At 39.5% G+C, this 16318-nt stretch overlaps 2 protein-coding genes across 2 annotated transcripts; one reads left to right on the top strand and one right to left on the bottom strand.

Annotated features, from left to right (window-relative positions):
* The first annotated feature begins 139 nt into the window (after nucleotides 1-139).
* On the top strand, nucleotides 140-14749 carry LOC111600895 (photoreceptor-specific nuclear receptor). Its single transcript, XM_023317235.2, has 9 exons — nucleotides 140-185; nucleotides 3217-3634; nucleotides 8626-8729; nucleotides 12223-12337; nucleotides 12422-12477; nucleotides 12548-12901; nucleotides 13902-14269; nucleotides 14332-14496; nucleotides 14567-14749. The coding sequence occupies exons 1-9, from the start codon at nucleotides 140-142 to the stop codon at nucleotides 14747-14749; spliced, it is 1809 nt and encodes a 602-aa protein (XP_023173003.1).
* Nucleotides 5974-7349, bottom strand: LOC111600896 (odorant receptor 42a-like). The gene is made up of 3 exons (XM_023317236.2): nucleotides 6568-7349; nucleotides 6151-6508; nucleotides 5974-6060 (listed from the first exon to the last, which is right to left on the bottom strand). Exons 1-3 carry the CDS (start codon nucleotides 7347-7349, stop codon nucleotides 5974-5976), a joined length of 1227 nt encoding a protein of 408 aa, XP_023173004.2.
* Nucleotides 14750-16318: the final 1569 nt, after the last annotated feature.

Here is a 16318-nt window from a genome sequence, read left to right as displayed (position 1 = left end):
TAAAAGTGCTTTTGGTGTCTAGCAAACAATTATTAAACAGCATAAAATTAACTCCTTCGCCAATTTCATGTGTTAAAACAAAGTTTGAAGAAAAGTTCAAAGTGTTTGTTCAGTTTTTGTTGTTATAATTTATTTAGTTATGAATAAGGAAGAAAATTTAACGGACACGCGCCCAGGTTCACAAGGTATATTAACTTAATCTATTGTGAATTGCTTAAAAATATGAACTTGAACTGAAGAAACTGAGTTGAGAGCTGGGAAACTTAACTTTCTGTGTTAAAATTATGAAGGCACAGATTTTGCCTGATATTTTCAACTTAAGAGCGGGAAGAGAGTGGAGTAGAAGCTCTTAGGTGCCGTATGCCGACTGCTTATGTGATACAAAGTTAATGTTGTTTAAGCGCAATAAAAGCCTTGACATTAAGAGCAACAGTACAGGATGTGGCAGAATATAGTTTTATTTTGGATTTACCTCGGAATTTATATATACTTAATCTTAAAATGTGCTGAATTATTTATGCTAACATATAAGTATAATATAATACTAAAAGAAAAGTTATAATATCTCAAGCTATTAACTTCAATTAAAGTTCTTTGATTCTGTCTTTAACATATCAACTAGGCTTCCCTCTGGGTTCAGTCTCCTAAAATAGAATAGAAATATGCATTGAATGAGGATTTTACGTGATTTTAAATAATTGAAAAAATTGAAAATATAATACTCCTTGTAGCATAGCATAGAAATATGTATGAATGATAAGTCAGTGAATTAAATAAATAATTTAATAAAATATATTAAATTTAATTAAAATATAATAGGCACTATATTATATAACGAAAAAAAAACCAGAAAAAATATACAAAATCGCAGCAAGTTAAAGCATTTCAAAAGTCTCCTTAAAGTATGCTTCGAAATGGGCTGTTGAAAATTATTCATTTAATTTGAATATATATAATTTTATGGTAGAAAATCATACATGAAAAATGAAAATAAAAAACAATTAAAAAATATATATATAAATATATATATATAAATATATATATAAAATATATATATAAAAAAATTAAAATTAAAAATTATGTAAAAAAATAACTTATTTAATCTAGCAAAAAAAAACTACATAAAAATTCCGCAACGCACTTCAACAAATTGTTTGTGTAAATGCACATAATTATACCTTTTTTCATAAAAATTCCTTTTCCAAAAAAAATGTAAAAAGCAAAGAAAAATAATATAAAAACAAGCGAAAATTAAGTAGAACCTTTTTTAACAGCTTCCACCCACACTTTGTCCTTTAATTAAATTAGATAAAGAGTAAAACACAACGGAAGAATACAATAAAAATATTTCGTATCTAATGAAATTTGATTTAATAAGAATATTTATTATTTACTATAGGCCAAAAGTTCAAAGAGAAAAGTGAAAAAGGACGAGCAAAATCAAGCCGCAAATTGACTCGCAGCAAACAAATTCAATTTGGGATAATCACATCAATTGCATTAAGATGCCAGCCGAAATTTCCAAAAATTCATAATACAAAGATGTGGAGAGGGCAAGGAGAGGGCGCCCTTTAACACTTTTGTCAAACTGAATTTCAACGAGCTCATAAAAATTAACAAAAGGGGGTAAAATGCAAGCATATGACGCTAATCCGAGGGCCTTAGACCACAGTTGGCCAGAAGCAGGAGACAGAAGGCATGAAAGCCAAACAGCCTGGAACGCTTCGACGCACTGGCAAGTGGCGAGTGTAACAAATGTGTGCCAGAATATCTATCAACTGGTCCTGGCCTAGCTGCCGGTCGAGGGGGGTTAGGTTAAGTGCATCAAGGAATCAGAATCAAAATCCGAATCAGCATGGAAAACTACAATCAAATTAGGGTGTGATGGCTAAACAATTGTCCCCCGTGGCAAATTTAATGCCACTCGCTCTCTTTCTCTCTCTGACTCTCTCTCTCTCTCTCTCTCTGTCTGGTTTGCTTGTCCTAATGGCACCCTAATTGTATGTGTAAATATATTTTGCGGATTACAGGGCGTCAATGTCGTCGCGCGTTCGGATAAGATCGGAAAAAAAGTGAGAGGAAGAGGGGCAGGGGCAGGGAGTGCGAGAAAACCTTTTGACAAATTACAATTTAATTTAAATGAACTACATAAGTGATTTTTTATTGCATATCCTTTTTTTTGTGTGTGTGTCTTGGGCATAGAAACTTTAACAGTTGCCGGGGCTTAACTATTTGACTTAAGTGTCTGCAGGTTTGTTCTTTTAAAGTCGATTAAAGCTGAAAGTTAGCTAAGTTAACTCTTAAGAGATTGCTTAAATATTTAATTTTTATATTTAATATTTTATAATTTTTATAGGTGAAATGCTAAGCAAGTTAACTCTGCAGCCAGGCAGAGTTAAAAGAACTTTCTTTTCATAAAATATATCTATAAGAATCCTTTAGTTGATATCTAAGACTGAGCCAAGACATGTCTAAGTCAAAAATTAAATAGGCTTTCATAATGCCCGAATTTGTTGGCATAAGTGAGGGACATGAGTATAAAAATTTGATATACCTTCTGAGCACACCTCGTATATGTTTGCATATTCAGTTTTAATTTCAAACATTTACCTTGAATATATATATATATATATATAAAAGATCGATATATGTATATTTATATATATAATATAAATAGGAATAGGGCTTAGGAAATCTGAAGCAGTAAAAGTATTTTCGTGTGTTGATCATCCCAAGGCAAAAGCTGAGCCGGAAGCCAAAAAAAATTAATTTTAAAAATTTGTTTATTAAATTTTTTAGCTTATTTCAAGCTAAAAATCCTTTTCCTAACCAAACTTATCAGATTTTTTAATTGAGAACTCCAAAAAACTTCCGGAAAACTTAGCTCAATTTTTGCTTGCTGAAAATGCTTTAAGATTTGTTGAGCAGAGTTTGCTTATTATTGAGTTATAAATATATGGAATATGCTCGATAAGTTAAAGCTTGTTTCATTGTCGTCTTCCTCTGCATAGAATAAAAAACCTTTGCTTAACAGAAAGTTGGTCTAGATTCGAAATTTCTGATAAAAAATTTAGTGGAAAGATCAGAGACATATAATATATAATATATTTTATAGATAAATAATCACTTTAAACCTCTTCAAAGCATATGCTCTAAGAGTTCTAGTTGCTTCAATAATATAATTGATAAATTAATTTCTTCTTCTCTCTTTCACAGAGCTGCACAGTCCTGCGCACCATTGTTATACACCGCCGCCGCCGCATGGTGCGGCCGCCACATCTGTGGCGCCACCGCCAGCTGGCATAGGGGCGCAGACCACAACACCGAGTCGCCTGCTCAGTTGGAATCACAGTGCAGCCGCAGCAGCCGCCGCGGCGGCAGCAGCCGTTGCCTCCAATCATCAGGCGAATGCAGCGGCTGCTGCTGCAGTAGCTGCGGCCGCGTCAGCAACAGCTGCCGGTCAATCGGCATCAATCGTGGATCAATCAGGCCTGCCACGGCTCAAGGGCCAAAACCTGGGACTCATCTGTGTGGTGTGCGGCGACACGAGCTCCGGCAAGCACTACGGCATCCTCGCCTGCAACGGTTGCTCGGGCTTCTTCAAGCGCAGCGTGCGCCGCAAACTCATCTATCGGTAGGTAAAGGGCCCCGCAGCAACAACAACATGCACTGCGAGCGTGTGTGGCAAGTGGGTTGGTTTTCGTGTGCCTTCTGGCCTGTCTGGCGGATTACCCAAAAATTTATTACAATTATTCAAATCTTTGGGATTTGAGCGTCAACTTTTGAATGCGTTTGACTTTGCCCACACAAATCCCCATTGAGCATCATCTGCAGCTTCATCTCGCGCTCTCGCTCTGTCTCTGTGCGGGCTTTTTATTCCATTTTAAAATTGAAGCAAAAAATTTTGAAATTGTAATTGAATTTAAAGTGCGGATTTAATTTTATGTTTGCTTTTTTTTGCCACTTTTGCCAGGACTCGCGCTTTGGGGCGGCGTAGGCAGGCGGCATGTGGGTTGTAGAGGGAGCAGCGGCAAGGCAGTTATATATATGCATAACTTAACTTTTAAATATGTTGATTATACGGGTTGTGCTCAAAAAGTAACATGAGTGTTGAATTTTCATTTAAAAAATATTTATTTATTATTGAAAATTTATTTTTAAAAAATTTATAAAAATATTTTTTTTTTAAAGAAATCTGAATCAAAAAAATGGTTGTTTTATTTGTTTTTGCTTCGATCGAAATTCACCATACTCTTTGAGCACACCTCGTTTTTATCATATTTTAAACCAAGTTGTATCTGTATAACTCTACTAATGGCGCCTTCTAGACCTCTTATACAGACTTATATCTTAGCTAAAGTCTCTTTGTAACCTCAGCATTCTTCGCATCCTTTGTTACAGTTGCTCCAGGCTCAGTAGACCCTTAGTACCACAGACTAGGCTTGTAAAGTTCTAGTCTAGCCAGAGTCTAGCTCAATAGGTTCTCCTCCATCTAGTTCCCTCAACAATAGCTTAAAGTAGCTATTCCGCAGTTCAGTTGCCAATCCAAGTTGAGCTCTAAACATATCTGCATTGCTTCATATTATTAAATTATAAATATTTTGTTTATATAATTTCTTATCTAAATATATTTATCCTGCTCTGTACTCTGTGCCCTGTGCCAATTTGTTTTTATTTTATGGCACTTGTTTCAGTTTCGTTTTCATTTTCAATTATCATTAAATCAGCGCATAGTTTGCTCGCCTTGGCCGCATATTTTGGGCGACAAATTCCTTGCGAGTCAACATGAAATTATGATTCTCTGTAATGTATATGCCTTTGGACTGTATCCTGTGGCCTCTGCGCTGTATATCCTTGGCTCGGTAAATCACAAATGTCGAAATCTCTATATCCTTGCGGTCCCCAGAGATTGATATGGAGGGCTTAAGCGCAAAACACTTGGCCAAATGTGACCGCCGCGTCACACCAGCAAAGCACCCAGCGCCCACCCACTCCTCCTCCTCTTTAGAACGAGACCCTTATGGCAAACCACCCAACCACCGTCAACAGCTAAGCCAGGACCAAATCGCAGCACAGAAAAAAGCGAGAGGAAGGCAAAATAGAGCAAAAGTTTGAGCAGGGGAACTGAAGGGGGAAGCAGGACTTAGAAGCAGGACGAGGAGTTTATTTTTCTGCTACGTGACTTGTTTTTTGGATAGTCAGCGAAGTCAATGTGCCACCAGAAAGGATCTAGATAATATATATATATATATATATATATATATATATATATATATTCGTCTCTGGTGGCCGCATTAAGACAATTTCAATTATAATCAATTGCCTTCAATCAGAACTTTATGAAACCAAGAGAGAAAGGGAATTGAAGAGCAGCAGAAGAAGTTGGAATTAATTTGAATTAGAGTACAAAAGGGAAAGAGAGGGAGGGAGCGAGAGAAAGAGAGAGAGAGAGAGAGCGAGGGAGAGAGCGAGGGAGAGAGCGAGGGAGAGAGTAAGAGAAGAGATAGTCAGGGCGAGCGAGTGAAAAAGAAACTTAGAAACCAGATAGAGAGTGAAAGAGATGAAGAGAGAGAAAGCGGTTTCACAGAGTGAAAGAGCGAAAGAAGAGAGGGAGAGAGAGAGAGAGAAGAGAGATGCAGTGAAAAAGAGAGGAACAGTTAAAGCGAGTAAGAAAGAGCGAGATAGAGAGAGAAGAGAAAGAGTGAAAGTGCGTAAAAGAGATGCTGCGAGAGAAAACGAGAGATAGAGCTTAGTGTGTCAGAGACAGTGTCAGAGACAGAGGAAAAGAGCGAAGGAGGTGAGTGAGAGATGGAGAAAAATAAAAGAAAGAGAGCCATAAAGAGTGAGAGAGCACAAGAGAGACAGTAATGGAGAGGCAGGTACAAGATCTAGAGATAGCCAAGGTCAATTCTTTTCAAATTATGATAAAAAATAAAAAACTCTCAGATAATATGATTTTTATACTTTAAAAATTTATTCTGGTCCCTTGGGTCTGGATAGTTTTTCAGCTAAATTCATTTGCTTGACCAGTGTGAAAACCGAGAAGGAAAACTTAGTGGCCTGAAATAGTAGTAAAATATTAAATGATATCAAATAATCAAAGGAAACAAATTAAGAAAAAATCTGTGAAAAATTCTAATCGAAACTCACAGTCAAATTCGTAGCGACTGAAATGGTAAAAATATTTCCAGCTATGAAAACAATTGGCTTCTGTAGACTCTGCAGAAACTGTAGCAGGGTCTTCTTATAGCGCTGGTCCTGGTAGATCCAATTCGATTCGAATAGAGCGTCGGCTAGCTGCAGCGAATCATCGGCCAAATAGTTGCAGAGGATGCAAAAGGGCGTGGTCTCCAATAGGACAGCTGCCATAAATGAGAAAGCAGCAATGCGAGAGGCGAAATTGGCAAACATCACAATGTTGATGATGGTAAAGCCCAGCACCAAGCCCACAACGAGAAGCTGCACGAAAATGGTGCCCGAGATAACGGGGCGTATAGTATCACAGAAACTGAAAGCAGAGAGAAACTTGAGAGCTTCTTCCACGATATAGCTAAACTCAGATCGTACCTCAATATAAGTTTGTGATGTTGTATGCAAGCGATAAGCTTTTCGTAACGCTCCTCTGAACTCTCTAGCGGATCATGGCCCAAGCCTCTCAGTCGCTCCGCAAAGTTGGCCATGTGTGCACGCAGCGGCAGGACATAATTGATGGGATAACAGTCGGCGCAGACGTCTTGAAAGCAGGCGCCGAACATGGCGAAATACTCCAAGCCCGATTGCAGCCAATACTCCCAGCGACTGGCGCGCCAATCCAGAAAGGGATAATAGTTCTGAAACATCGGCACGCCCATAATGCAGGCGCTGATGAATGTGGTTGTCGCATAGACTAAGTAGACGCTCATATAGCCAAAGAAAATGCGATTGCTGCGCGAGACGGCGCGATGAACTCGACTCCGCTCGGCCGGCTCCAGCAGTTGCTTGTCCAGCTCATCGAAGATCAAGTTGGCTTGATCGAAGCGTTTCACTAGTATCCAGACGATAATCACTTTCGTCGAACAGGACCACGCATTGAAGGCCACCTGCAGCGAGGTGAGAAACTCGTCAGGTGCGAACTCCGACAGGTGCGACATATAACCGGTCATAAAGCCAATTGGCTGATAGAAAGTCGAGCACAGATTCAGAGCAAAAGACCACACGATATAGATGAAGAAGAGGCAGCAGCCCTTCGGCGGCGTCCTGATGCCCATTAGGAAAATGCAGTTCAGCAAATAGAGCGTCGCCTGGCGCGACTTAGCTGGCGCCTTGTCGGGCAGCGTGTACATCGCTGGAAAGAGCCGACGTAGAACCATCCTGCAGCAACCGCCAACAATTGCTCAATAAATTGGAAATTGTTCAAATGTTGCGTTTTATATGCTACGAATAGTTGCATAAATTGTGAATTATGCATGAGAAAGTTGTTAAAAGTTGAAGTTGACTTTTTTGTAGGCAAGCTAAGGGGCATGCCACGAGGCGCTGCCTTCACTTTGTTTCGTGGGCGTCAAAGTTTACACTTGACTCAATTAATAATTGAAATGCCTAGGGGCAGCTAAAGCGCTGGCTGTTATCGTTCTCATATATGAGATATATATCATAAAAATCATATAAATATATATGTATAGCATACTACCTCAGTTCACTGCCTATATTATTAAATATTATTATTATATTATTTTATAATATTTATATAAACGTCTCACATTAAATTTATTATCAATTTAATTAATTAAAAAAAATATATATAAAAAAAATTTTTTTAGCCCCAAATAAACTCCAGGGAATGTGTAGAAAAAACGAATCAATAAACGACTCGAAGCAGTTCATAGCTACGGCTTCAATCTACGTGATTTGTTTACGAAAACATAAAATTAGCATATTCCACGCACAAATAGTGGGTGTACACACACACATACACACAGAGAAGTTGTGTATCTGAAGGATACATTTAGCTAAGTGCTTTGTTAGTTAGTCAAACTTCACACAGGGCACATAAAAAATGAGAAGTGAGAAGGAGAGAGCAAGAGGAAGACAGTGATTTGGGAGGTGGGGTAAGCCGAAAGAACCTTTGCCATTTTGTATTTTGAGTTTTGGCGCAGGCTTAGAGTGCGACAAGGATGCAGCACAAAAGCGCAAACAAGTGCGACTGAGGCGACGCCAGGCAGCACAAGGCGCCACAGCGAGTGCGAGAGGGACGCAGCACGATGACTAAGGCAAACAAAAGCTGCCTTAACCAGCCGCCAGAGGGTGTGAGGGAGAGCAACTGCTGCTTAGGAGGTGGTTGGCAATGATTTCAGACAGTCAATGTGATTTGATTAAAATGCCACAAGTGCCGCATGCCGCATGCCGCATGCCACACAGAAACACAGAACAAAGACCAAAAATAGATACACGGCTCAGCTGTTCAGATACAATTCTATGCCCAGACACTTGGCCTTAGTGAGTGGGCTTACGCTTCACTTGCCAGCAAATTTCACAAATGTTGCAATTTTTGACACTGGGCATCTGCGTAACTTAATTATCGTGCGGACGCTTAAACATTCAACTCGAATCGATCACAAAGAAATTAAACTGTTCTCTTTCTGATTGCAGCTGCCAGGCGGGCACCGGACGCTGTGTTGTGGACAAGGCCCATCGCAATCAGTGCCAGGCATGCAGGCTCAAGAAGTGCCTTCAAATGGGAATGAACAAGGATGGTAAGTAATGTTGATTCTAATTGACTTTCGGCAGGTTAATAGCATATGAAGAGAAGTCTAATAGGGAGACAGAGAGATAGCACTTTTTCATATATTGATTGCCTTTGAAAATGATTGACTTAATATAGAAGATACTCTGCAGCTGAGAGAGTTGTATGCTCCTGGCCATATGATATGAAAATCTTGTCTAAATATTATTGAAATTTTTAAAAGATTTTTAACTCTTGAATAACAAAGCTGAAATGTTTTCCTTTAAATTATATTTCATGCTTGTCTGTAGAGCATGGAGAACCTAATTGCAAGGAAGATTAAGATTTAGTTTTAAGTTTGATTGAAGCACACAAATCACATTATAGACAAATGCTTATGAAGGTATGACCTTAGACCTTAGTTGCACTCAATTAGTATCTCATTTAATCAATCAATCAATACAACTCTTTAGACATACAATAGCTTTCCATCCATATTCCACGCTTGTCAGTGGAACTTCATTAAGCAAATTGAGTCTAGCTGAGCTCTCATGGCTCTAGCCTTTGAAGAGTTCATCAATCGATAACTCCTACTCTCTTTCAATCAGTATCAACTAGTTCTTAGGCATGTATATATATCTGTATATATATATATATATATATACCCCTTTACAGCTACTCTCCCTCACTGTGTCGCTTCCATATTCATAATCTGTCTAAACGCTCTAATGAACTGAAGCACGTTTAATTGCTCTTTAACATGACCTCAAAACAAAAACCTGGCGACACGTGCAAGCGTGTCTAATGTAAATATCTCTAGAAGATGCGTTGCTCTTGCTCACTCTCTCTCTCTCGCGCTCTTTCTCTGTCAACCCTTTCCCACGCATCGCTTGAACAGCAACAAAAATATTGTGAAAAGGTCTCGCTGCTTGGGGGTTGCTGCTGCTGCTGCTGCTGCTGCTGCTGCTTGCTCATCTCTCAGTGGGCGCGAATGTGGTGCGCGGTGGGTCAATGTTTGGGGTGGTGCACTTTATTTACATATTGTTCACTCAATTGATTTGTTACCTGCTGCTGTCTGTCGTTGTCTTTGACAGATTTTTAAGCAGCTTCCATAGCAGTTGAGTAAACAAAGCACAGCATATTCTTCAGATATATAGATAGATGTATGTATATATATATATATATGTATGTGCTGCATTCCATTGTGTGCAGCAGAGAGTTACTAAGCAGCTGTCAGTTATTGTCTAGTTAATCAAATTTGCTGTCTTTTGCTGAAGTCCTGAATAATAATTGAACTTTTGTAATTCCATGAATTCAGTTGACTTGCCTGAAAATTAAAGTAATATGTTGAATATTATTAAATATATTATATATATAATATATATATATATATATATATATATATATATATATATGTATTTAAAATTTCAAGTGCTTGATAGAGCATTGCATAAAACTTATTTCTGGTATAAAAAGCAGTAAAATAATAAAAATAAAATAAATAAAAAATAAATAATAATAATAATAAAAAAATAATAAAAATAAAATAAATAAAAAATAAATAATAATAATAATAATAAAAATAATAAATAATAATAATAATAATAAATAAATAATAAAAATAAAATAAATAAAAAATAAATAATAATAATAATAATAAAAATAATAAATAATAATAATAATAAATAAATAATAAAAATAAAGTAAATAAAAAATAAATAATAATAATAATAAATAAATAATAAAAATAAAATAAATAAAAAATAAATAATAATAATAATAATAAAAATAATAAATAATAATAATAATAAATAAATAATAAAAATAAAGTAAATAAAAAATAAATAATAATAATAATAAATAAATAATAAAAATAAAATAAATAAAAAGTAAATAATAATAATAATAATAAAAATAATAAATTATAATAATAATAAATAAATAATAAAAATAAAATCAATATATTCCTATTGGTCACGCCCCAATGGGCAGGCTGTTCACTCAGAGTAAACTAACTTGTTGTTCCTCGCTCTTAAATTAATTCAGCTATTTTTTTGAAGGCGCTGCCACGCCCTTATCAGTTTGTTTTGCGCCTAGCTTGGCAGTCCTTAGCAGAGCTCAACAGTCAGTTGGTAGCCAAATTGTAGGCGCTGTGAGACAAATTCTCTGCCAATCTGCCACATCTAATGGCTGTAGCTACGAGCTGTGTTTGAAGAGCTTCGCAAATTTTGTGTTGTCTCAAAAGTTTTTTTTCATAATTATATACTTAGTTGACTTCAAAGTAATACCTATATGAGACTGTAGACTTGCCTCAGCATTATTTCCTTAATTTTATTCAATCTTGTTTGTCCTTGGCTGGCCCCTTTAGCTCTCTTTTCATAGGCTTTCTCAGCTTCAACTAGCAAGAAAAACTCGCAGATGACCAGTTCTAAGCCATCAGAGTGCTGCGGCTTCCTTGGCCAGTTAAATGAGCATTCAAAATGCTCGAACTTATGGGCAAGAGGGAGTGGCATGAGCGCCCAAATAAGAGCACTCAAAACGCGAAAAGCGTATTCAATATGAGCCATGCTTCTGGTAGAGATCTCGCATATAGCCCCATACAATTCAGCTCTCTAACTCAAATATGATTCATGGTAAACACTATATAATGACTAACAACAAAAGCTATTTGCCACGCCCCTAGTAGGCGTGTGAGTGTGAATTGCATTGCTCAAAATGTAGAAGAGATTAACAGCGTCTTCTAGGAGCTGCTTGGCTTAAGCTTGAACTGTGGACTATAGAACTATATACTATATAGAAGTATATACTATGCAGATATATATCTTAGGTACATATATATATATATATATATATATATATATAGTATATATTATACAGATATATATCATAGATACATATATATATATATATATATATATATACATACATATTTATTACATATGCTCAAAGCACACATTTCAGCCAAGCCAATATACTCTCTTTCGCCCAAATGCAGGCACATCTAAAGCTCACATGGCGCCACTCAGGACGACTTCTTGAACAATAGTTTAGGTTTCTCTCTCATGACACGTCTCGGATGTCGAGTGCGCTTATTAACACGTTGTGAATAGGCCGCACTTCATTATGGTTGGGCCACCCGCTGCCAATTGAGCCATAAATTATGCTGGCCATATGCAAAATGGCAACAGTTACCGCAGCTGCGAGGCAGGGGGCAGGGGGCGTGGCGCACGTTGCACAGATTGAGTTGTCGCGGTAAAATTGCATAAACAAATGGGAAAACAATTTGTGGGCGTTGAGCGGCACGTGACCACAAAACCAATTTACCGAGCAGTGTCCCCAGGCCAAATGAGAAGCGCAGAGAGCGGCACGCGCGGCCAGTGCAGCCAAACTATTTGGCATTTAGGCAAAAGGCGTTAAGCGACATTTTGTGACATTTTCTCATTACGAATTTGTCGGGGCGTTGCCTCTGAGTGGTGCTAGTGGTGCAAGGAGATTCACTTATGCATTTTGTTTTCCAATTACAGCGGTGCAAAATGAGCGACAGCCACGCAACACGGCCACTATACGGCCGGAGACGCTGCGGGAGATGGAGCACGGCCGTGCGCTGCGAGAGGCAGCCGTAGCCGTTGGCGTATTTGGGTGAGTTGTAGACCTAGTGATGCTATCTAGACCCATTGCCTGTCATTTGCATAACTCGCCCTTGCTCGATTCTTCGATTCGCAGCCCTCCCGTGCTACTCTCGCCGCCCTGCTATGGCTCGGGCCTGCTGCCGCCGCCTTGTAAGTTCTTATACATCGCTCGCTCAATCGCGCTCATTTCACTCACTCGGCACAGTCTCGTCTTCCACAGCGCTGGGCAGCCTGCCAACGGGACGTCTGCTGCACCACAATCATCTCAGCTCCTCCATGCAGATGGCCACGAATCACATGACGCATGCGAGCAGCTTTCCCATGTTCAATGCCGCCGCCGCGGCCGGACTGCATCACTCGCCCAAGAACAAGCTGGGCGGCTATGGTGGTGTCTCCATGGAGCTCTCGAGCAGTGGCAATATCTCGCACTCAACCAACTCGAGCAGCAATCACAGCATCGATCCCAGCTCGCCACCGCCAGATGAGAAGAATATTGCAAATGAGAAGATTAATGCCGGCGGCAGTGTCTCCTCCATTAGCTCTTCCAGCCCAACGCCAGAGAATGATAATGATGGTGAGCAGAGCTATTGTAATATATATATAGATAGACATGGATAGTTGAAGATATGTTGAGAGTCTAAGGCATTGAAAGCAGCAGCTTAAATGCAGCTGATCTGTGAGATAGAGAGATGATAAAGAAAGAGAGAGGGAGAGAGGGAGAGAATAAAACGATAATAATCTCATTAGACATCTCTATATATATATATATACTCTAGATCAGTAACAGACAAAAACGAAACAGTCGGAAAAGGAATAAAACAAAGCCCGATGTAGGACAAAGCTGCAGAGAAAGATGCTACGAAAGATGCTGCAGCGCAATACAACAGGCAGAGAAGGTTAACGTAAGGAAATCCCACAGCTTGTGGACATCATGAAAGTAGAGCAACTGCAACTTGTAGCAAATCTAAGAGCGACTGTCAGGCATGCATTATAAATGAGCTGAAGTTGAGTCAAGAGAGGCAAAACAGTTAATCGCCACCATTTAGAGGGCTTGAATTCCGCTGATACCAGATGGAGATAGATGAAATCGAGCATACATTTCAGCCTCTGGTTGGGGCGAGGTTGACCCACAACTCTAAGGCTGTTTATAGTTATTGGTAGCAGCCTCCATGGGTTCAACCTCAATGAGTTGCTTTTGTTACACTCTCAACTCGTACTACCAAAGTGAGAGGAATGCATATCCTGCATATCCTGTGGTTAGTTTAGTCGCTAGTTACCTGCTGTGTTGGAATACTCAAGCCTGGGCAAGACTTGAATGATAGCAGAGCTCTTAGATGTCGACTCAGCCATAGCAGAGTCAGACTTACTTATAAAAGTTACTGCCTCAAATAGTGGTGGCAAGCACCTTAGCTCTTCAGTGACTCTCTCTAGAAATGTCACAGGACTCTAGCGTATCCTAAGCACTTAGCTTGATCTGTAAAGTGAACAAGTCTGAGCCGAGCCACTGGATCAATTTCAAATCTCATTCTGCTTTCTCATATTGTCATGCTCTGAACTTGTTTCCCTTTCTGCAGACGACTCGATTGACGTGACCAACGATGAGGAGCCCAATACGGGCAGCAGATCCGATTCCAGTTTCATCATGCCTCAGTTCATGTCGCCCAATCTCTATGCGCATCAGCATGAAACGGTCTACGAGACGAGTGCGCGGCTGCTCTTCATGGCCGTCAAGTGGGCCAAGAACTTGCCCAGCTTTGCGCGGCTTTCGTTTCGGGATCAGGTCATCCTGCTGGAGGAGTCCTGGTCAGAGCTGTTTCTATTGAACGCCATACAATGGTGCATTCCTCTGGATCCCACGGGCTGTGCCTTGTTCTCGGTCGCGGAGCACTGCAATAACTTGGAGAACAATGCGAACACAGATAATTGTGTTAGCAAAGAGGAGGTGAGTTGCGGTCGCATTAACTACAGTGAAACAGCAATAAAGTGTACGCTCTCTACCTTTAGTTAGCTGCCGATGTGCGTACACTGCACGAAATCTTCTGCAAGTACAAAGCGGTTCTAGTGGATCCAGCCGAATTTGCTTGCCTCAAGGCAATTGTGCTCTTTCGACCCGAAACCAGAGGCCTAAAGGATCCAGCGCAAATCGAAAATCTACAGGATCAAGCGCATGTAAGACGCCCCCTCTCTCTCTCTCTCTCTCTTGCTCTCTCTAAACTGTTTCACTTCCATCTATTCCCAGGTCATGCTCTCGCAGCATACAAAAACTCAATTCGCTGCTCAAATCGCACGCTTCGGCCGCCTCCTGCTCATGCTTCCTCTTCTTCGCATGATCAATTCACACAAGATCGAATCGATCTTCTTTCAGCGAACCATCGGTAATACGCCCATGGAGAAGGTCCTCTGCGACATGTATAAGAATTAGTTAATATTGTGTCTTAAGTTTTTACGATTATCTAATTTAAATAAAATATACGCATATGTTTTTTGTGTCTTGGATGTTAAAGATAATTGAGTTTTAATGCAGGTGTATGGAATCGGAAAGGATTATTCGAATATCACTATATATCACTATATATCCATAAGGGCTGATGAAGAATAATTATATGCTTGATCTAAGATTCTTTTTACATTTTCATTTCAATTTCATTTCATTTTCGTTTCACTTTAATTCCACTTCCATATACTTGCTATAGATATGCATTTCGTTTCCATTTCATTCCTATATCAATTCCTTGCGGATAAGAGCCACAACAGTTTAAGAGCCACTGAAACACTTAAGGAACATTGTGCGTGATTGCTGTACTCACTAACCAAATTCAAACTCAACTATTAGAACGAAAGCTACTACACTCAACGATATATCCAATACACAAGCCAACTCACTTAACGTACCAATCGCACGCCGCCACAATATATATAGGTCTATCGCAAGCGTCTAGCAACAAAAGCTGCCTGCTATGCCGTATCAACGGCCATGCTTTGCCGCTAGATGCCGCTTTAGCAGGCTCTCCGTGTGTCGTATTAGTTGGATGCTGCAAACTTCAGGAGCAGGTTCTGATTGGAGTCGCTGCTGCTGCTGACGGATGGCATTGGAATGCGCTCCACAAACAACACAATAGAATAAACGTGAAAAACAGCAAAAATTATACCAAATAATAATGAATTTAGTAATTAAAGTTAATAAACTTGATGTGCACTTATTGGCCAAGTTCAAAGCCGCTAACATGAAATTGGCTAAGGCCAAACTGTGAAAAGGCAGACAAAAAGTCTACTGTTGTAGGTGTGTGCGTGAGTGTGCCTGCGTGCGTGTGTGTTGTGGGTGCGCGCAGCAACAAAAATATAAATAAAACACGCGTCCCTCGTCGTCAATGTCAATGGGAAATGCAGTTGATAAAAAGTGAAATAAAAGGCCTTTAATTGCCGTTGCAGTCAAATAAATCATCAAACGGGAAAATATGAAAGCATCTCTGGAATTTCGTGTGTAAAATTAGAAGCGCACACACACACACTAAAAAAAAACAACAAAAAAAACTATCAAACAGAAGATACAAAATAGCAATGCGATGGGAGAGCCGAAACGGCAACAGCTCTGCCCTGGCTCCCGCTCCCTCTGCCCGCTCATTGCCCACTTCCACTTCCTGCAGCATATGCCAACACAGCTCCAACAGGAACAGCAACAACAACAACAAGAGCGCGCGCTGCTGTTACTGGGGATGCTGCCAACAAAACTGCACAACTGAGCGCCACTGAGAGCGCAACGTAAAGACTACGAAAAACACTGAGAGAGAAAGAGCGCGCTTTACTGTATGCGTGCTATATCTGCTTATGTGTGTGTGTGTGTGCTGACTGACTGCCTGCCTGGCTGCTGGCTGCTACAAGTGAGCGCACGAGTTCATTCCGACTTGTACCGTCAACGTGAACGCACGCGGTGACGTGACAGCGCACTAAAGCAAAAACGTAAGATCGACAAAAACGCGTATGAGATCGAACG

This window comes from Drosophila hydei, unplaced genomic scaffold (genome assembly GCF_003285905.1).
Source record: "Drosophila hydei strain 15085-1641.00,03,60 unplaced genomic scaffold, DhydRS2 tig00008127-arrow-arrow-pilon, whole genome shotgun sequence".
NCBI lineage: Eukaryota > Metazoa > Arthropoda > Insecta > Diptera > Drosophilidae > Drosophila > Drosophila hydei.
Note: the sequence above shows the minus strand (reverse complement) of the source record. Positions and strands in the feature narration are given on the sequence as shown.